This window comes from Saccostrea cucullata, unplaced genomic scaffold (assembly GCF_032062105.1).
Source record: "Saccostrea cucullata isolate Sc308-1 unplaced genomic scaffold, CSIRO_AGI_Scuc_v1 ctg1699, whole genome shotgun sequence".
Classification (NCBI taxonomy): Eukaryota; Metazoa; Mollusca; class Bivalvia; order Ostreida; family Ostreidae; genus Saccostrea; species Saccostrea cuccullata.
The window spans coordinates 68,134-91,678 of NW_026920104.1; the positions used below are offsets into that span (position 1 = coordinate 68,134).

At 32.7% G+C, this 23,545-nt stretch overlaps 1 protein-coding gene across 6 annotated transcripts in view; it reads left to right on the forward strand.

Annotated features, from left to right (window-relative positions):
• Positions 1-10,354: 10,354 nt before the first annotated feature.
• LOC134243425 (uncharacterized) overlaps positions 10,355-23,545 on the forward strand; it is a 55,606-nt gene continuing 42,415 nt past the window's right edge. For all 6 annotated transcript variants that reach the window (XM_062725673.1, XM_062725680.1, XM_062725693.1 and 3 more), the window contains exons 1-2: positions 10,355-10,406; positions 10,553-10,780. In XM_062725673.1, the coding sequence (XP_062581657.1) occupies positions 10,558-10,780 (223 nt within the window). In that variant the 5' untranslated portion in view covers positions 10,355-10,406; positions 10,553-10,557. The remainder of the gene's footprint in view (positions 10,407-10,552; positions 10,781-23,545) is intronic.

Here is a 23,545-nt window from a genome sequence, read left to right on the forward strand (position 1 = left end):
CCACCCCTCCGGCTTCTCACCTTTCCATACGTTCTTTCCTAATTAACACAAGATAAATGCATGCATGCATACAAAAAGTAAAATCTATCTTGAATTTCTCTTATTTCATGTTCAACAAAATGATAAATAAAAAGGTTGTTTGATATTAATAATACAATTCAGGATTTAAATTAATACACCTTTTACAATGCCCCTAACTATCAAAGGCAATAGCCTTCGAAGTACAGCTTCTGGCGTTTCCCTTGCTTGAAGGGAAAGCATCTGCCTCCAATCTTCTGGCATTGAGGCAGGAACTTGATATTCTGTGAATGGTATAAAGATAAAAATGGGTCAAATAAACATAGTGTGCATGTGATAAAAGTTAACTAGAACTTGAAAACTGAAAGTCATATCATACAGGGCTTCACTAAGGGCTGTTTAAAGGACCAAGAAGACAAAAATACATATAGAAAAAAATAATATGACCCTTGAATTAATAAATAGGCTCATATAGAAAAGTTTTATATGTAATAATTGAAAATGTTATGTAAATAACTGTCCTAGTTATCAGGCAAGAAAAAAGTGTCAAGGATTAACATTACAGTTACTTGGGAATGGACCTGCTGTATAAACCTTTAACTGGTCACTCGTCTGGAAATGTAGGTCAGATAAAGTATCCGAAGCAAGTCAAGTAGTGTCCATCCCTAGATGCATCATTCATTCAAGTTTGGTCCAGGTAGGGCTTCTAGTTACTTTGGAATAGACCTGTTCCAAAAACTTGAACCAGGACGCAGATGCCAACCCCAATGACGGGGTATAAGATATATCATGATGTTCTCATGAATAATAGTAATTTACACATTATAGTACAGTGCTTTTGTTCAATATTTAAATTAACATTGAAAACTGTCTTAATTATTGTGTCACAACAAAAGTGTTATGAAAGATGAATGATAGAAAGATGGAAGGACAGACAGTGATTCCTACAGGGCTCAAGCACTTTCGTGTGGGGATCTAATTACAGCTGAGATAAACAAATGAATATGAAATGTATCCCTAAAAAATAATACATAACTGTATCAACAAGTACCCAGAAAGTTCACGGAAGCTCAGTAGGTAGAGCGCTCGCTCCGTGATGGGAGGTCGTGAGTTCTTATCTCGGCCGCGACTGACCTAGTCGTTAAAATTGGTAGCAACTGTTCCTTCGCCATGCGCTCGGCACTTTGAAGTGAAAGTTGCGGGTCCTTCGGATGAGACCTTAAAAACCGAGGCCCCGTGTCAGCAGCAGGCGTTGGCACGATAAAGATCCCTCACTGCTCAATGGCCCTGAGTGCCGAGTAAAGGTCAAAATTTGAAGCCCTTCACCGGCATACGGTGACGTCTTCATATGAGTGAAAAATTATCGAGAGGGACGTTAAACAATATACAATCAATCAATCAATCAACACGTACCCTTTGCTGACAAAAGCATATCAGCATGGTGTTCCATACTGACATCTTCTCTGCAAAGACATGGGATGAATCCCTGAGCAATGGTGACACTTAAAAATGTCCAAATATCAATGTCATTATAAGTTAAAGAAACTTTCAAACGATATAAAATTCAATAAAAACACATTAGAATATGCATGAGTGATATAAAATTTAAACAAAACACATTATAAATTTATTGACTGAGTTGGAGGGCAACATGCGTTTTGTCGGACCCAAGAACCAAACTGTCTGGCCTCAGGCAGACAGCTTTGTTTGAGGGTCGACAAAATGCATTTTGCCCGAGTACTCTGTCAATAAATGTTTTGTTGTACCTTTTATTTTATTTATTTATTTTTTTCTACAAACATGTATTTTGTACTGTCTTTCGTGATGTAACAACAGGGCCGTCACTTTTGAACACTAACAAATGAAAATGAAATTTACACTGTTACGTAAGCGGTCCAACATCTCACTCAGCGGTCCAAAATCTCATTCAGGGGTCCAACATCGATTTTTTTAATGCCCGCTCGGCAAAGCATTAGAAATGTTAGAATTTTTCATATAGATTTGTATAGGAACAAATTTTTAAAGGTAAAACAATAGAATATGAATGACTTCTATAAAGGTGATATGCTACTTGTTGTAATTGGTGTATAACTTCCCTTACTTATGCACTAAAATACTCTTATCATCTGCATACAATGAAGTAAATTGAAATGGTAAAATTCTGCATATTTATTTAATGTTTTGAGCTTTTCTTAAAAAAAAAGTTAAATGTCATCTTATGACATCCTATTTTTTTAAATAGGAAAAACAAAGGTTAAATGGTGTATTCATTTGAATACCTATAAAACAGGTATTCCATAAATTAATATAATAAAATATATAATCAAAAGTTCACATAAACACAGAGCAAATGCATGTCTGACCGATAAGTGTTGTGGTAACTTCAGTAAACATGTTAAATTCATAATTATGTACATATTCATTGCAATACCTGTCTTGAAGAAGTGGGGTCTATAAATCTATCTTGTAAGTTGATAGTTTAAATGTAACTCATGTTCCTAGTTGCAGAGAGTAAGGTGACCTAAAGTGTTATGACAAATATTTCTTTCTGGTTTCTAAAGCAATGGTCTTGTCATTATATAGCAATTGATATTCAATAAGAAACGCCAAAACTTTCCACTAAGTGTGCTTCTTTGTATAGGGCTTATATGTTTGAGTCAAAAGCATGCTCTACGTATGAACAAATTTTAACAAGATATGTATGTAAAACACTTATGCCCCACTTCCCCCAAATTGAATTTTTTTTAGTCCAAAAGGGCATAACTTTGTCAAAAATGGTGCAATTATAAACAACACAGAACTTGAGCAAGATATTTATCTAATAATTCTGTATACCAATAAATTTTCATCTCAGTACGTGCAAACTCTGCAAAGAAAATGAAAGGAAACTGAATATTATTGGAATTTTTTCTAGGTCCAAGGGGCATAACTCTGTCAAAAATGGTGCAATCGTACTCAAAACTTGCTTTAGATATTCATCTGATATATCTGTACGCTAAATTTCATTTCAGTATGTGCAACGTTTGCATAGAAAATGAACGGAAACTGCAAATAATTGAAATTTTTCTAAGTCCAGGGGGCATAACTTTGTCAAAAATGGTGGGATCGTACCCAAAACAGAACTTGTCTTAGATATATTCATGTGATATATCTCTATATCAAATTTCATTGGTTGAATATGGTCGAATACAATGACCTTGTCAGGAAATACAGAAAACGTTGAGTATTCTTTTTTCCCTTGGAGGAAAGCAATGTCCACTAAGTTAAGTACAACGCTTTATGTCTTGCACATAACACATAAATAAGAATATAACGAAATGCGCAAAATCAAAATACACGCTAACTCGTTCAAAAACTCAATATCCGCCAAATATAGTACACACTAGATGAAATACATTTGCAGTACTGTACAATGAGTCATGTACTGACTGACATTTTTCATACTACATTACTAGGCTTTTATTTACAAAGACTTTTTGTAAACAAATTTTTGAGTTATGGGTCATGGCAGAGAGTGCGCGGTGGGTGTGACTGGTTGACAAGGGATGCTTGCTCCTACATAGCACCTAGTCTTTGCTGTGATGTTTTGAAGATTCGTGTTTGCTGTGGTCCTGATTTGAATAGTTTGAATGGACTTTTCAGCTTAATTAGTGTTTGTTATCTCCAAATATTGTACACAGCGAAAAAATTCAGAAAATTATTATGAAATCATTGGAATAATAGTGACAGAAAGAAGGAGGGATAGATGAAAAAGGGGTAACATTATATGTCCTGATAATTTCATGTCCAGGTTATGGGCATGCATAATAACTCTAAGTGAACCTGTAAACTAAACTTTGTTTAATAGTGTATCAGCAAATGAAGTTTGATAAAAAATATTTTTTCTTGAAAAGTGAGCTAAACACTAATTTAAGAGAAGTGTGGACAAGGTCTTAGGAAAGGTCAAGGTCAACAAAATGGTGAAGTAGTTGAAAAGCTTCCTTCAGTATGTACTAACAGATGACGTTTGACAACACTATCTTGGATGGTTTCTTTAAAACTGAAGTAACATTAATTAAAGAACAGTGAGGTCAAGGTCAAAGGAAAGGTCAAGGTCCAAAACATTCATGGCGGGTAGGATTGTCATGGTTCCATAAGTTTGCGAATCCGGTCGGTTCTAAATCTTTTAGGTTCGGTTTTGGGGTTTTTGGTTCGGGTTTATAGAAGAATAAAATTTCATTATTTGAATTATATTCAACAATTTTTTTTCCATTTTTTTTTTTAAATCTGAAGTAAGAGCAACATAATGACTGCTTTAAAGAAGTTTCCTAACTACAAAAATAATTGAACCAATATTAATTCAAATCACATTATAATGGTAATATACTAAATAAACCTTACGCTTTAAATACCATTTTTATGGTTAAACCTACTCTAGGTCCAATCTTATTAAAATAAGATGTTCCGAATCTGCTATCCCTTCTCGCGGTTTCGGAACATCTAATTTTAATTAGATTGCTCTAGGTCTAATGTACAAATTAAAACCTGACCTGGTTTAAATGTTCCACGGTTCAAGGTCATTTCAGGCACCTAATGGTGGGGCAAAAAAATCACTTTACCCTGTCCCTCAGTCTTGCCATTTAAAGTGAAGAGGAAGACAACAGGAATTTCTGGTTCCTCCTAGATAAATTCACGGATCTAAAATCAATATGAGGATTTTTGGCACTTTTAATACGTACTTAAAAAGTCATGCCATATTTCTTAGATAATTTTTATAAAATTGAGTATATATTATACATGTATCTAGAGATTGATCAATGATTTATTAATACCTTATTTGACAATCTCTGCATTTTTCCTCTTCTCCTTCTCTTTATTTTTTCTTCCTCTTTTTGACCTGTATAACTTAGATTTGTGGATATAACAAAGCACATATTTCCTGAAGATGAATATTTCAAATGCAATATAAATGATATGGATGAGTCCTTAAAGGTGTTAAAAGCATGTTATTTAACAAGAAACTATAGAACAAATGCAAAATAAAACCACTGAGTTTGGTGGAGTTGCAAATTTTGGACCACTGCATAATCTTTCCTTTTGGTATGGGTGCAGTCATGTATGTATTAATTTAATAATTTACCAATGTTGGAAAGGGGAAAATTCTTCCAAACAGTGCGCAAAAAAATCTTGCGCCGTAACTTGCAGAATTTTTGCATTACGGGATATGTAGCTATATGGTCAAAGACTAATATCCTGTATAAAACCAAAACGCTGCAGAGCTAAGTAGGGCAGTGTTCAACTGAACACCATTATTCTAGATAGTCAACTTCCAGAGGAATTATAGCGAGCGCAGCAAGTGTCGCAAAGTGACGTTCGTAACTGTGAGCTCCTAAAGCAAAGCCTGTCCAAAGAGAAAATTCGGACTACGGCACATTCATTTATAGTTTTCTTTGATGCAGTAATTTGGACCCACAATGCATCACTTGTTAAAGCTACGTTCTCGCGAGAATAGCAGCAAAAGTTCAACTAACAGTAACCATGTCCTGATTTAATGGATAAATATTGAAGATAAATAGTAAACAGAAGGTTCTTCATTTACTTTCAGCACTGTTCAGGCTTCTTTTTGGAAAATGTAACTTACATACGATGTGAAGTGACGTCAGAGTCAAGAGGTACTAAATGTCACGTGCAGTTTGACGAGCCCGATCTAAATCATAACAAAATAAATATATGCGTTCTGCATAACGTTCGCACCGTCAACATATTATTGAGAGAAAGAATTATTGTTATACCATGTATACTTTTGTCTTTTTATTTCTAAAATTTTAGGTCAGGACTGTGGATTTCTAGTACAAGAGATTGTACTAGATTGTACTAGAGGTGATCACTGGACCAAGATGCGCTTTTTTGTACATACTGTGAAAATTACACCTTTAATAATTAAGTGTAGTAAAATAGCTAAATTAAGCTATATAGCCACAGAGCTAAATCAAGAGATTGTACTGGATCTGTTCGTTTTCAAAAGTTAAAAGGTTAAAATACTGCAAATACCATAAATCATTGGTTATATAAAGGTTCAAGTTATGATGGGTTTGAAGTAAAGGATACATGTACAATAGATATTTTTGAGGATTTGCGACTTGCCCTAAAATATTCAACTTGAAAAACATAAGTTCTATGCACATTTCGAATTTTCTCAGTTGTAAGATGAAATTCTTGGAAATGCATTAGTTTTTAAGTTATGATGGCAAAAATACTAATAAAATAAGAAAAATAAAGGTTGAAAATGTGAATATGTACGATATGAATGAGAATAGAACAATTTTCATACAAATTTGGAGGTATCTGTTGTCTGAACCGTGTTGTCCTTGGAGGAATCAGCCATGACGATGATATCGACTGCGGTGCTGCATTAGCGCATGCGCATTTTGCACTTTAGATCAGTAACCGGGATTTTTTTCAGTTCGGTTAAATCCCAATAACTGGGACTATAAATACCTCACACCACAGCAACATCAAAGTAAAATCTGATTTGACCGCCAGTCCTTTGGTACAAGGAACACAAACTGACGGCAAAAAATCAAATCTTCACATAATTCAAACAAGTTCATAAATAAGCCTTCTTGCCATATAGGTATTAATTTATTTTTACACTTCTGAATTTTTTAATTATCATAAATTATAAATTATTCGGAACTGCATGGTCAAAATCAGGAACTGAAACGATTCAGGAAACGACTGTATATAACCATAATAAAATTATTTACCCAAGTCCTGAGCCATCTTGTCCCTAGTCCCCAGCCCCGTGGGGATCCGGGTTAGAATAGGTCCTCAGTACTTCCTTGCTTGTCGTAAAAGGCGACTAAATGGGGCGGTCCTTCGGATGAGACCGTATAAACCGAGGCCCCGTGTCACAGCAGGTGTGGCACGATAAAGATCCCTCCCTGCTCAAAGGCCGAAGTGCCGAGCATAGGCCTAAATTTGCAACCCTTCACCGGCAATGGTGACGTCTCCATATCAGTGAAATATTCTGCAGAAGGACGTTAAACAGTACCACAGTCAATCAATCAATCCCTAGTCCCCAAAAGTCATATTAGTTAGGGCCGAAACGTCGGGGTCCCAAAACACCCAGTACACCCAGGCGAATGAGGCACCTTGTAATTTATGGACTGGATGCTTAGAGTGGAGTTATGGAGTGGAGTTTGGAATAGGGTTTGTAGTCTATTTCTTTTTTTTTGTCCCCCCCCCTTAAAAGTGGGGGGTATTAATTTGGGCCTGTTCGTCCGTCTGTCCGTCTTCCTATCTGTCTGTAATGCTTTCGTTTCCACATGATATCTCGAGAATTCTTTGAGCTTTGGCAATGAAATTTTGCATAGCAACTCCCTATGGACTAAAGAAAAACCCTTTTGATTTTGAGGTCAATAGATCAAAGGTAAAGGTAATGAATTTGCAAATTCTGTCTGTTATAACACTTTCGTTTCCGTGCGATATCTCGAGAACCCTTTGAGCTTTTGCAATGACATTTTACATAACTACCTGTGGCATAAGGAAGACCCCTATTGATTTTGAGGTCAAAAGGTCAAAGTTCAAGGTCGTATATTTATACATTCTGTCTGTTTGAAACACTATCCTTTCCGGGCGATATTTCAAGATTTTGAGCTTTTGCAATGTACGTTTATACCAAAACTCCCATAGGACCTCCCTCACCCCTCTAAAAGTGTCCCGACCCGTTTGTTTTAAGAATATTTATTGTATTACATGTCGCTTTTTTTAGCACAGGGGCATGAGGCGAGTAATTTCGTATAAAACAGGTTCTCGGCGGACTTTATATTCTTATTACATCTATTAGAACTGTTTAATAAAGGTTAAATTTGACACATTGTGTAAAATTTTAACAATATCGAACGTGAATATATACATGTATGTGACTTCATCTTTGCATATATTTTTCGCCAGTTTACAGCTGAACCGAGGTCTAGTGGTATGTCTCTCGCTTCACATGTGAGAGGTCCGGGTTCGAATCCCGGATGATCCAACGTACAAAATTCAAATACCGAAAAACAGTTTTTGGATTTTAAACTTTTGAGTTTTTAATCTACCGTTTGTTCAGATAGTTTACGCTTACACTTCTGAGTTTTTAGAAATTTACTTTAAATATCCAAAATATCTAATTTCCAAACCCGATTAGAATTTTGAATATTAGTTCAATATTCTAACTATCTAAAAGCTCTTAACCAAAGAAGTTTCAAAATTCAAACCAGTTTTGGAATTTGATATTTCGGATATTTGAGGTAAAAGACTAAAAACCTAATTAAATTTTTGATAAAAATTTGAAATTTGAGTGTTTGAGTCGAAGATCTGAATTTCTAAAAAATTGAAACGTTTCAAAGTTGAAATTTAGAAGCATGTAACTAGCAAATTATGTAACTGAAGTTTGGATTGTTAAGCGTTAATTTCCTGAACAAACGGTACATTAAAAACTCAAAAGCTTAAAATCCAAATATTGTTTTTGGAAATTTGAATTTTTAACATTTAAGGTCAAAATTTAGAACATTAAACTTTTAAAACCTGACTGTTTTTTTTTTAATTTTACATGGTAGATAATGAATAGGTGAGTATATCATTTAAAAAAAACTACCTACTTATTAATTTCCATAAATTCTTAACCTTATAGCTCTTGACAGGTTTGTTGACACATCCAATTACACTGTATTTAAACAACCTGGCTATATTTAAGGAATCCCTGTCTAGTTAGGGACTATGCCAGTGCATTAACAATAGTGGGAAACATGGGATAATTTGCATAACGGGCTTCGCCCGTTATGCTTAAATTATCCCATGTTTCCAACCATTGTTGATGTCCCTGGCATAGTCTCCCAACTAGACAGTGATTCCTTATATTTCCATTTTTACTTGAAATAACAATCTTAAAATAAATCGAAAACCCGTCTATTTTGTAGATTTGAAATGCAGGAGGCCCCATGACGTCAAATCTTACTATAAAAAAAAACTCCCATTAAGAACACGAAACAAATTCATTGATTATTTAGTTACTGTAGTCAAATATCAACATTTACAAAACAAACAACAAAAGAATTTTAAACTATGATCAAAGCAATCTTGCATTGTTAACTTTAATTATATATGTGACCTAGATTTAAGTTGTCGGAAGCATGAACACGTGTAGGAGTATGTCACTTCTCCGCCGCCATATTGCATGCAATGTTGCAGTTGATAAAACGGGAATTGGTCAGCATGGTCAGGAAACAGGTTTGTGTGGATGTAAAAATATCAGAGAAAGCTGAGTTGCTTAAGAAGTCAGATGGTAATGACTGAGGGACGATGCCTGTATTAGATGATGGAGTGCAGATCTATGTGGCAATCCCGACTCCTCCACGTGGTTCAGATGTGCTGTTTACCATGTTTACGGAAGTGGAATTCTCGGTCTAGCGATTTGTTGATAGTGGACAGTTGCGCTAGTGACTTTCTTTTGATCCGGAAAAATTTCATTATTTATTTTGTTTTTTAAAAGATATATCATATCTAATTACTTAGTAAACAATTAAACAAAACATTTTTCTCTAGTGTATTTATACGCCAGTGATATACATGAATGTTAACATTTTGACCTTTCAGTAGTATTAGAAATATACATACTACAGGTATTACCTTGAAATTAACACGATTCACTTTTGTAGTGTTTATCATAGAGGAAACAATTGGAAATGGAAACATTTATAGATTAATATGGTGTTCAACAGTTTCCAAACATTTTGAAAGAGCAGGGGTCATTTTGTCAGTATCATGTCTGTCTATTTACTTCTACTGTAAATTTCTCAATTTCCAAATATATATATATGTACATCACTGCATGTCATAGACTTACAAATTTTAATTAGGTCGTAGGATGATTGCCAATCTTTTTAATTACAAGGCATGAAATGGTCAACAAGTATGCAGAATAAAAACCTTCTATACTATTGAAAATTATTTTAAAAAAAAAAGGTTGCCCAAAGTCGAAAATCCTATTTCGGGGGGGGGGGGGGGGGGGGTAAACTTTTTCTCAGTTTCAACTACTTTTAGTACCAATTCTAATAATACAGATTACTTCAGTTTCGGTACATCACTTAAAGTGGGGGGCCATTCAGGCTTTCTATTAACATTTCCTATAGTAGGTAAAAAAGTGGGGGGGGGGGGGCGGGGCGGCCCCCCCCCCCCCCGTGGCTACGCCCCTGGTTCTTCCTTTCATGTTAAAAAAATTTATATAGACTCCAAAATTTGACACAAATCCCGCTTAATAACTCCACTCCAAGCCTCCAGTCCATGAATTACACGGTGCCGCAGAATGAGAAGGGCACAGAAACCGAAAGTTGCACAAAAAAAGTAAATTGTAGTTTCCATCAAATTAGGTATGTTTATCGATTTTATTATTCTTATTTTATAAATACTATTACCATTCATGCTTTTAAATAGGCCTGTGTATTATATTAAAACACTGTAACGTTAGATCTATAGATGTGACTCATGACATTAGCCTGTCTTTTTTGTGTTTCAGATGAAATGGCATCTTTTCTGGTGCTATTTTATCTCTGCTTGAGCTTGGTCGATGCAGCTCAAAATTTTCAGGAAGTATCTGATTGTCCACGGAATGCAGACACATGGAAAATAGAATCGGACAAGAAAAATTGTCAGGAGTACACGCCCGACTATCTGTGTGCAGCGATAGAAAACAATGTTGGGAAATTCGGGGAAATATGCACGAAATATGGACTCTCCCCTGGAAGTAAGTAGGCCACTGTGTTATAAGTCAGGAGGAGGCAGAGATTTAACTGAATAAGGCCTATTTGTTTTTAATATAATATTGATTTGTCCATGATTTTAATAAATAAATGGTTATATCCTGTTATCTGCAACGCGTTGTATATGGGTTTTGGGGCACTTCAACTGTATTTGAAAAGATGAATGGTGGTCCAACATTATCAAAAAAAAGGCAAATTATCGATCTTTACGCTTTTACGGAATGAGCCGCATGATTTTTAACTATTTTAATAACAAACAAACTCACTCACAAAAAACAAGGAAAAAGAAATGTAGTTAGCTAATAAAAAGTACCAGGAAGTCGCATATTATCGTATTTTGCGCTTTTACGGAATAAGCCGCATGATATTATAACTCCTAAAACAAACGCACACAAAAGAAATCAAAACCCTTAAATGCAATTATACTTAGGAAAGAAAAAGTACCACGAAAACGCAAATTATCGTTCTTTACGCTTTTACGGGACAAGCCGCATGATTTTAAACCATCCTAAACACACAACACGAATTCAATAAAACAAAACCCTAAAATGTAGTTTGCAAAGAAAAAGTACCAGGAAAGCATAAAATTAACAATTAACCACAAAATTAACCAGAAAAACAAACACACTCACACAAAAACGAAAGTTAGCAGAGAAAATCGTGAAACACATGGTATTAATGTTGATAAACTCCTAGAGGAATTACTCCCAACTGTATAAAATTAAGTATTTTGTTAATATTCATGATCAGACCTGGGGTAATGGTAATGAGTAATGGTAATGCATTGTAATCATTACATTTTTGAAAGTAATGGGGTGTAATGTGTAATGGATCCATCTTTCAATTGCATGTAATTGTAATGTAATGCATTACTTTAAAAAAAATTCAGTAATGGCCAATTACTTTTCAATTACCTTTCATTTACATTTTGTATATTAGTCTCTTTTTATTTTTGAATCTGAAACAAATAAATATCACTGAGAGGTTATTTTTTAATACTAATGTTAAGAGTCTTAAAATTAAAATCTTATATCCTACAATTTTTTTTATATATATTATTAAATGGTGATTGATAGACAAACTGAATAATTCTTATAATAGAAAACTTCTTGACAAGATAATTGTAAAACCAATTGAAGAGAACCAGAGAAAAATATTCGCTTTTTCCCCTTTTCATTCTGGTGAAATAGACTTGGTAAACATGATACAACATCAGTGTGATTTATTGTAGACACAAAGGGAAACCATAAGGCAAAATATAATTATAGACTGATATATTGATCATTCATTTTTGGTAGCTTAAGGCCTCAAAATTCAAATCCTATATTTAGGTACTTGTAATTATCACCTTTGGTTGTGTTTAATTTATAGCTTCATTGATTATACCTGTTTAACTAATTAAAAGTGCTAATTAATTCATTAACTTTTTAATCCTGTTTTACTTTTATAGTATTTTCTGTTAATTAAATATTAGTTTACAGAAAAAATATAGTACGAAATGTTTAATGAATCATTTATCCAAAAAAAAAAAAAAAACAACAGAGAAACTAACATCAGATATTGAACAAAACTACAACATTGAAAATGTTCTGATCCACTTTCTTTGTCAACTGAAGATTCGATTGGTAAACCATGGTAAACTACATGTACATGATACATGAATCCAAAATCCAAATTCCGCTCTGATTTACAGATCTGAAGGAAAGCATATTAATCAAACAAAAAATGTGAAAGTTAATTTTAGGTATAAATTGTGTGGTCATACGTTTTGTGTTTTTCTCTTATAAAATGTAATGTGTAATGTAATTCATTACTTTAACAAAGTAATTGTAATTTAATTAATTACTTTTCTGAATGGGAGTAATGGTAATTGTAATTGTAATGATAAAAATTCCAAAGTAATTGTTACTTAATGCATTACATTTCAAAGTAATTAACCCCAGGTCTGTTCATGATGAAACACACACACACACACATATATATATATATATATATATATATATATATATATATATATATACATTACATATACATATATATATATATATATATATATATATATATATATATATATATATATATATATATATATATATATATATATATAATTTTATATATATATATATATTTTCTGGTATTAATTCAAATGTAGGCCTATTTAGAATTTTATTTGAGGTTTTTTTATATCTACACATGTTTATATAGAAGCTTAGACAAAGTGTTTTTCTAAATAATGCGGATGAATAAATGCAATTTTTTTATACTAGTATAGTAAAATTAAAGTTAGGTGTTAGGCACGGGCATTTAATTAAAATTCTGGAAAGAAAATTGTTTTCCTGTATGAGATCCGCTCCAGCATTCTCAACATTTGTAAACATCAATCTAGATCTATGTAAACATGGCATCATTGCATCTTATAATTTTTTGTTGTAAAGTGCTTTAATGCTAAAACAAATTTGAAATGAACATATTTCTTACAACTTTTATAAGTTTCCCGAATCTTGCAAAATAATCAGCAAATAACAGTCAGAACTGTAAATAAAAACAGGAGAGATAACTGACAATCGAAATACTTTTTAAAGGGGTACCAGAGAGGGGCATTCTTTACATTAACTGACATCTTCATAGAAATTTGCTCCCGAATTATATATTTAAAAGACTTTTTAAAAATCTTATTTATCAGCAGTTGTAAGTATTTGAAAAACATATTTTTTACAAGATTAATTGTAGAATAAGAATTAGATGCAACATTGAACCGAATTTTTTAATTCAAAAAATCTGTTACGTGAGTTCTACTCCTTTTGATATGAAAACATTTAAATGACTTTAATTTTAAAATTATTTTTTCGATAAAAAAAAATGTTTAACTCTTTGTTGTTTTTCTTCAAATTAATATTATAGTGATAACAAGCAAAAACTACCTTTTGAAATAAAACTGTTCAAAATTAAAAAGATAGATCAAGTTTACATTCGTGTCTTAATTTGATGAGAGAGAGAGAGAGAGAGAGAGAGAGAGAGAGAGAGAGAGAGAGAGAGAGAGAGAGCTTACATTTAATCCAGTTTATGTATGTAGAAATGAAACTTCAATAATAAGAATCGAATTATTTAAGCAACAGAATATATAATGTATCTCTACTGTTTTAGGTGTACCTGTACCTATTTATTTTCGGGAATATTAAATAAAAGTTTAAAAGTATTAGTTATAGCTTTAAACATCTGCAGATTTAAGTCGTATACATAGCATACGTGTAAGTCAAAACATATACAATCCGTGTCTTATATAGTATCAAAGCAATGAACGCGGTACAGTTCTATTTCCACAGGAGTCTGAAGGTTTATCGTCCAAAAAAAAAAAAAATCCGGAAAAAATTCCATCCTCAACTAAATATTTTTTTACAATAAAAACCAGACTTCTGTGCTATTATCAATCTATTACTCGTTTTATTATTGAAATTATAATAATATCAGATATTGGTTAGATATAATATAATTGCCCAACCTGCCGTTGAATAATGTAAGCGAAATGATTTTATTTTATGATTTATTGGTAAAATAATTCCCGTGATAAACATTAAATTAGAGGACTAAAACAATGATATTTAAGAAAAAACGTGAGAAGAAGAGGATTCTAAACACTTCATCGCTAACAAATATTTTTCATGCATGCCACCTCGATCGCTAAATTCTGTTATTTTGCAGTCGAAATATTGCGAAACTAGATCGCATTTAACTGATTGAATGAATATCAAATTTCCGCTTTAACTTTTCCCCCTTACGGAAAATTTCTGTATTAATTAATTTACTTAGTATATGATTCAAAACAACAAGGCGTTTACATGCATAATTATTATACCCCGCTTGAAAAAAATACACACCGCTTATCCCCAACTCCTCTTATACCACTGAATAAATTTTCATGAAAATCCACAGATTTTTTTACGTAGTTAAGATTGTACATCTCTGGTCCTATTTTATCGGTTACCGGATTTCCCTTGAACAAAACACGGACAACGCCATTTTTTTATAATATTGAACTAACCCGCAACTCCTCCTATACCATAGAATAAAATTAAATGAAGTACTTTCATTTATTATTTATTATAAATAAACCATTTTCAAATATATTTTTTGGTTTAACACTTATTTCATGGTTTGCCATAATGCATGGTATGGGGGAGGGGGAATTTAGTGAGCTCAGTGTTCACAGTACTTCTATTGATATTTACTATTTATATTTAATGTCTTTGTCCAATAAAATTACAAAGAGTTGAAATACTTTATTTCTACATAAATCTATTGTTTCACCTATATATGCGCGGCGGGACAAATTGCAGAAGCGGGACTTACAGTAGCACATGGATTTGCGGAATCAAGATCATGTACATGACTGTATACATGTATAAGGAAAAAATAATATTTTTTATTGAACAATCAACTGCCTAGTGTGAAAATTTTATGCGGTGTAATTCTGCAAAATAACACGCAAAATTGATCAAATATAAAACCAAAATTTAGACAGTTATTCATGATTTAATCAAAAATTCTATTCCATATCAAAATTTAAAAAAAGACAAAATTAATATATTTCATTTGAAATTTGGATTAATGTTATAAAAAAAATGAAAATAAACCCTAGAAGGTACATGTAGAATGGCTTTAATAAATCAGTAATAAATTACCCGCTATTTGTATATACTTGGTATATATGTTCTTCTAAAACTCTTTGATTTTTACAAAAAAAAACCTCACTTTAATTGTTGTACAGAGTATACAGTAATTAATTGTATTTCACAATTTTTTTCTGTCTTTATATTTAGAAAGAAAAAAAAAGAATTCACAAATTTTCACAACCCAGTTGTATCTTGTTCATTGTTGTTGCCGACGACTTTTTTTGAAATATTTGGGAGCAATTTCTTTCACATTTGGAAAGATTTATCGTTATTCTGTATTAAAACAAGAAAGTTGACAGCTTGGCCTACGTGCATCGAGGGCCATAGTTTCTATAAGATTTTCAATTGCAAATCTTTACACGAAGAAATATTTTAGTATTGTGAAAGTATGCTTTATATTACAAAGATAATTGATATTGAACAGAAGTCGTTTGCTTCTCCCAGCAATTTTCCATCAATGAAAGTAACTGTTTGTTTTATATTTCACTGTGAAATATAAAACAACCAGTTACTTTCATTGGTGGAAAAATACTAAACAGTTATTACTAAGTACTACTAAATTATTATTGTATTGTATACAATAATTAAAATAAAAGATTTAATAAGTAAAAAAAAATATTCTAGGAATACTCAGTGATATACATTCATTATGCACGAAAGGTTAAAAACGTGTTCAGAAAACTTTTGACGTTTGACGTTAGTGCGAAAGTAACAGGACGTCATTATTTACCTGTTAAAGTATTAGTAATATAAATTTTAGGGTTGACGTAGGGTCATAAAAATTCATATTTGGTAACTTCTAACCTTGTTCTATTAGAATCCATGGAAAACTAAAAATGTGTAAAAATTGCCATAAGGACCTTTTCTCATGGGGCCAATCATATATATATACATAATTTATATATATATATATATATTTTCATCACTTTAATTTTTTTATAACACAATATGGCTGTAGTTTATTTCGAAATTTTTATATTTTGTTTTAATAATCTTCCTCAGAAAAGGCCCTATATGATCACTTTCATCTATTTGTAAAAAAAAAATATGACCGAGAGTTATTATAAAATACACTTATATAGTTGATCAATAACTTTTTAGCGGTTTAAAAATTCCTTACAAGAAAATACATGCATTTTATTTTGTTTATATTCAGTTGAAATAATGAACACGTGAATTGAATAAAACAATTGTTTTCAATATTCGACTATAAAAACCATCTTCCAGGAAAATAGTTGTTTAAAACAGAAGTTTAAACAACATAACATTGAAATTTGTCGCCTTATACGCCTGTTATTTGCAACGCTCTATGGAGAAATAGATCACTTTACTATGGAGCGTTGCGTGCAACGCATGCAAAATAAAATAGCACTTTATTCCGTCAAATGTCTACATTTTTATCTTAATTTCCCCCAAAAAAGCCAAGTCCCATTTTTTTTAATTATTCAAGAAAAAAATATTTCCTATATATTTGCTTATATATTTCTCAAATATACCTGCATGAATATAATTTGACAAGGATCGGGTATGTATATTTCAATTAGCCCTATATATTCGTTATTTGTTACGCTCTATGGAGAAATCGGACATTTTACTATGGAGCGATTGCAACTCATGCAAAATAAAATAGCGCTTTATTGTCAAATGTCTATATTTTTATCTTGATGCCCCCCAAAAAAGCCAAGCCATATGACCCCCCCCCCCCCCCCCCCCCCAAGAAAACCCTCTTCCCGGAGAAAGCTTTATGTACACTTATATAGTTTCAATAACAGAAAAATAAAACTCGTCGCCCTATATATACTCCTGTTATTTGCAAATGGAGAAATAATCATTTTACTAAATATTTTCAGAGAATTAATATGATGAACTGTTTCATACTTGTAATTTTAATTATTCGACTTAAAAATATCATCATTTGCTTTATTTTCTCAAATATAGCACAATTTAATTTGATAAGGATCGGGTATGTTATTTCAATTATTTTCTGTGGTAAAAACTTAAATGCAACGCGTTGCAAATAACAGGATATAGCCAAATAAATAATGAATAAATAAATATTTTCTATTACACTCGACATCAAGGGCAGCACTGGACAGGAAGATTGTATGTCAATAAGCTTTATACTTCATTGGCGGATTTTTTGCCAAGTGGAGAGAGAGAGAGAGAGAATAAAACGTTTTCCGAGAATAAATAATTGTAAGTCTAACTTACGTATTAAATACATGTACAAGATAGATTCTCACACATCATTGGCGGATCCAGAGGGGGGTTTCAGGGATTGGAACCCCCCTTATTTTTTGCCAAGTGTGGAGAGAGAGAGAGAGGGAGGATAAAACATTTTCAGAGAATAAATATTTGTACGACTAACTTATGTATTGAATAGATAGATTCTCACACATTTAGTTTCCTCCATTCACCTTCACTATTACTTTTTTATGAGAGAATGGTACTTATTTTTATGTATCTTATATATGATATGTAACATGCGAGGTTTCATTTGATATTCCCGCTATCTTTGGCCGTGTTGGCTATATATGCACCATTTTTTTAATCATATCTTTTGATGGAACTAACACGTAACGCTTTGTTTTGAACCCAACCCGCACCCCACCCCCCAAATTTTTTTCAAATTCTAAACGAGAATTCTTTTTTGTCTTCGGAAATCCTGCAAGTCCATTCAAATTCAAGGCTTCAGTTTGTTTTTTATTTGGACTGGGGGTACCTTTTCAAAGAAAAAAGAGACATTAAACAAAGTTTTTATTTACCACAACCTTAGATCATTCCATACGTGTGTTAGAGGGACACAAGCATGGACCCCGCCCCCTTTCAAAAATGGCTGGATCCGCTTCTTTACTTCAGGTTAAACAATAATTAAAATAATAAGGTTTAATATATATTCCAGTTTACAGTGCTACACAATCATGGCAATGTCAATGGGATTTCGTCACAGGCGCTTAATTGTTTCATACGGTACACTATCGTTTTCTAGTATGTAATATATACAAAGCATATAGTATCAAAGAAGTGCCTGTGGATTTCGTCTGCACATGCTCAGGGGAGACTGAAATAATTTTGACAATATGCATAAAAATTAAAGTGTTCTTATGCATTAAAATTATTTAATTAATGATACTAGTCTTATAAGTTGAGAATTTAATTAATCATTAACAAAATATTGTTTGATGAGTGCCAGATGGAGTACTTGCAACATTTAGGCCTAATCACTTTTCCACAAAGAAATTTTTTTGTGTCTAAACATCTCAGCTTGATTTTGTCAAGAATAAAAATTTTAGACTTTAGATACGTTTCTTGCAAATCTTAGATCAGTGCCACTTAAATTTACTTTAAGTGATTCAGGAAATAAAACACAACTTTGATTGCCTGTTATGATAAAAATAGGTCATGAAATGGATTTCCAATCTGTCTCAACTTTTAAGTTGCTTTGGACCTTTTTCTCCACTTTCCAACATTAGCAAATCGTCTACCTTTCCCTCCATAATTCTAGACACATTCTTTAACCAATCGGTATCTGTATATTTTATCCATGCACCTCAAAACCCTTTTGTTAAGTCATCTCTACAAACGATCAACTTACTTGAATTAAAATTTTCCAAAATCCTCCTGACAATGCAAATCAAGCCATTTTATCCCCTGCAGAAATGACTAGGGTTGAGAGAAGGATAACATATACAAATTCCTATACCGAAAAAAGTTATAACTCAATAGTTATAACTTTTGTAACAATAATAAATAAAAAAAGTTTTTAAAAATTAAACTAATTTTTTTTATATAATTTATTGCTTTTTGAAAAACTTTTTACAATAGGAAAACATTGAGAGAGAGAGAGAAAGGAGAATGAGAGACAGAGAGAGAGAGAGAAAGAACTGCAGAGGCAGAGAGAGAAGGACAGAAACAGAGAGAGAAGGACAGAGAAAGAGAGAGAGATGGTTAAGAAAATAAATCAGTCAATGGCCTCCAGCTTTCATCAAAAGATTCTTTTTCATTATTTTTATAAGATATATATTTTTTGTAATTCATACATTGTCTTAATGGAGGATATCAACCCATCTAAGGAGATGTTTCTGTTTGTACATTTGTACAGATAAATATAATGTTTTATTTGTAAGGCAATAATAATTTTAAGCTTGTCAGTTTTCTAATAAAAATTCTTTTTTAGAATAAGTTATAGTAATATTGATTTTATTGAAACAGTAGTTTGCAAAATTCTCTAAAAGAGATTGAACATGTTCACATTCCCACAACAAATGTTCTATTGTTTCAGTTTCCATTTTACAGAAGGTACATGTTTTATTATCAGTTTTATTAATTTTGTGCAGGAAGGAATTTGTCGCTAGTATTTTATGCTTTATTCTAAATTGAAACCACTGAAGTTTTTTTGTAATTTTGAATGGAAGTAAATATGATCTCCCATTCACCATTGCTCAAGTCAAATATTCTATTCAATTTTTTGTCGAATTAGTATTTCATGTAAATCATGTGATTTTTAGCCGGGCTTATTGCTCAAAGAGCAATTGCCGGCTTATGTCATCCTGTTCAAGGCAGGAAGTCAACCCCATAGTCGCCATTTTAAAGTTACGTGCAAAAATATAGTTCTTACTCTCAACCGCTTCTGAGATAATACAAACGCTAAATAAAGCAACATAAATAAAACGAAGTTTTATCTAAATAAATAAACATTAGCAGTAATGACTTTGAAAACTTCAGTCCTAAGTCAAAGAACATAGTTCATTAGCGTAAGGATTTTTGATAATCAGTGTTATCGTAGTTCTCTACATGTACAAGGTAAAGCAGGAGAGGGAACCAGACTGGCCTGTTTGTTTACATTCAGCTGCGGGAACAGATTAATTCTGATTCTGACAAAATCGGACCGTGGTATTAGGATTGAAAACGTCTGTCAGTGTCTTATCATTTATATTGATAGTTTTAAAATATTTTTTTCATCAGAATATAAACGTGATTCATGTAAGAAATTCATTCGACTCTGTAAATGAGCCCGGCTCTCTGTACTTCTGAGTACTTTGATTTGGCATTCAGAAGCAAATAAACATCTTGGATATATGGGTAAGCTATTTTTGATAAGTTATTTTGATCTCTCTTTATCTTTCTCAGCCATTCTAATATTGATGCCTTATTGCCACTATATTCAAGAAAATGTGTTTTTATCCCATATTTCATATGTAGGTCATTCAAACTCAAAAATGTCCCATCTTCATTGAGTATGTCATTAATACATAAAATGTTATGAGAAAACCATCTTTTATAGAAGAATGGCTTTTTATTAATGGTTAATTTTTTTTATGGAAATCCCTCAATTTTTTAATTTTAGCAATTCTATTAGAAAATGGGTTCATATTTTTACACAAATATTACAGCTTCCATTAATCGAGGAAATTTGTCGAAATCTTTTAACCTACACAGAGGCTGCCGTCAAGGAGACCCTTTGTCTCCATATCTATTTCTCATTTGTGCAGAAATCCTTGCAATCAGTATTCGAAACAATAAGGATATAAAGGGGATTCAATAATCCAATAATATTAGATGGAAGTGAAAGATCACTCCAAACAAGTCTCAATACTCTTAAAAGATTTGCGAATATGTCAGGCTTGCATATAAATTACAGTTAAACTCAAGTAGTCTGGATTGGGTCTAAAAAAGGCAGCAACGATACGCTGAGTACAGATCATATGTTAAAGTGGGGAAAAGTAACCTTTAAATTATTAGGCATTAACTTTGACACAGATCTAAAAAATATATTCATGCTTAATTATGCATCAAAAATAAGTAATATAAAAAAATCAATACAACACTGGAACAAGAGAAATTTTACTCCTCTTGGTCGTCTAACGGTTCTAAAAACTCTTTTATTGCCAACATTAAATCATGTTTTTGCATCTCTCCCAAGTCCCTCTGAAATTCAAATGAAAGAATTAGAAAATCTATTGTATACATTTGTAATGGGAAGTAATATTTCAAGACTAAAAAGAAAAATTGTGTAATGAATTACAAAGAAGGGGGCTTTAAGATGATTAGTATAAGAGAGTTCATTATGTCCTTAAAACTAGTTTGGATGAAAAAATTGTTACTGCAGGACAATGGGTTGGATTCCTTTTTAGCTCACCTGAGCCGAAGGCTCAAGTGAGCTTTTTTGATCATATTTTGTCCGGCGTCCATCTGTCTGTCTGTAAACTTTTCACATTTTCGACTTCTTCTCAAGAACCGCTGGGCAAATTTCAACCAAACTTGCCACAAAGCATCCTTGGGTAAAGGGAATTCAAGTTTGTTCAAACGAAGGGCCACGCTCTCATTCAAGGGGAGATAATTGGAAATTAATGAAAATTTGGTGGCATGTTTTAAAAATCTTCTCAAGAACCACTGTGCCAGGAAAGATGAAACTTATTGGGAAGCATCCTCAGGTAAAGTAGATTCAAGTTTGTTCAAATCATGACCCCCGGGGGTAGGGCGGGGCCAAAATGGCCGACCAAAGTTTTACATAGAAATATATAGGAAAATTCTTTAAAAATCTTCTTCTCAAGAATAGCAAAGCCGTAATTCATGATATTTATATGGAAGCATCCTCAGGTTGTGTAGATTCAAGTTTGTTCAAATGAAGCCCCCATGGGTTAGGGCGGGGCCAAAATGGCCGACCAAAGTTTTACATAGAAATATATAGGAAAATTCTTTAAAAATCTTCTTCTCAAGAATGACAAAGCCATATTTCATCTTATCTATATGGGAGCATCCTCAGGTTGTGTAGATTCAAGTTTTTTCAAATGAAGCTCCCGGCGGTGGGGCGGGGCTAAAATGGCCGACCAAAGTTTTACATAGGAATATATAGGAAAATTCTTCAAAAATCTCCTTCTCAAGAATGATAAAGCCATATTTCATCATATTTATATGGAAGCATGCCAAGGTAGTGTAGATTTAAGTTTGTTAAAATCATGACCCCCGGGGATAGGGCGGAGCCACATTGCCCGATCAAAGTTTTACATAGAAATATATAGGAAAATTCTTTAAAAATCTTCTTCTCAAGAATGACAAAGCAATATTTATATGTAAGCATCCTCATGTAGTGTAGATTCAGGTTTGTTCAAATCATTACCCCCGGGGGTAGAGCGGGACCACAATGGAAAACCAAAGTTTTACATAGAAATATATAGGAAAATTCTTTAAAAATCTTCTTCTCAAGAATGACAAAGCAATATTTATATGTAAGCATCCTCATGTAGTGTAGATTCAGGTTTGTTCAAATCATTACCCCCGGGGGTAGAGCGGGACCACAATGAAAAACCAACCAAAGTTTTACATAAAAATATATAGGAAAATTCTTTAAAAATCCTCTTCTCAAGAATAACAAAGCCATATTTCATCATATTTTTATGGAAGCACCCTCAGGTAGTGTAGATTCAAGTTTGTTCAAATCAAGCCCCCTGGGGGTAGGGCGGGGCCAAAATGGCTGACCCAAGTTTTACATAGAAATATATAGGAGAATTCTTTAAAACTCTTCTTTTCAAGAATTGCAAAGCCATAATTCATCTTATTTATATGGAAGCATCTTCAGGTAGTGTAGATTTAAGTTTGTTCAAATCATGACCCCCGGGGGTAGGGCGGGGCCAAAATGGCCGACTAAAGTTTTACATAGAAATATATAGGAAAACTTTTTAAAAATCTTCTTCTCGAGAATAACAAAGCCATGATTTGTCATGGGACTACTTTTGGATTTAAACTTTTTAATAATAAATCAATTTCTACTTTTTCCTATCCACAGTGCTCAGGTGAGCGATGTTGCGGATGCGCCTCTTGTTAAATATTGATATTAAAAGAATTGTATGTTGTGGGCAAGAGTATGTTGTCAATAAAAATGAATAAATTAAAAAATAATTTTTAGAAGGACGCGTTACAGGCATGGCTAAGCTTTTGTGACAAATCATTCCATAACCAAAAAAGTTTAAAAAGTTATCGGAGCTTGGAACGGCTTGTTTTAAGTGAGGTATAATTTAGTTATACATATGTAACTTAGGTACAAAAAAGTTATAACTTTTTAGCTCACCAGAGCCAAAG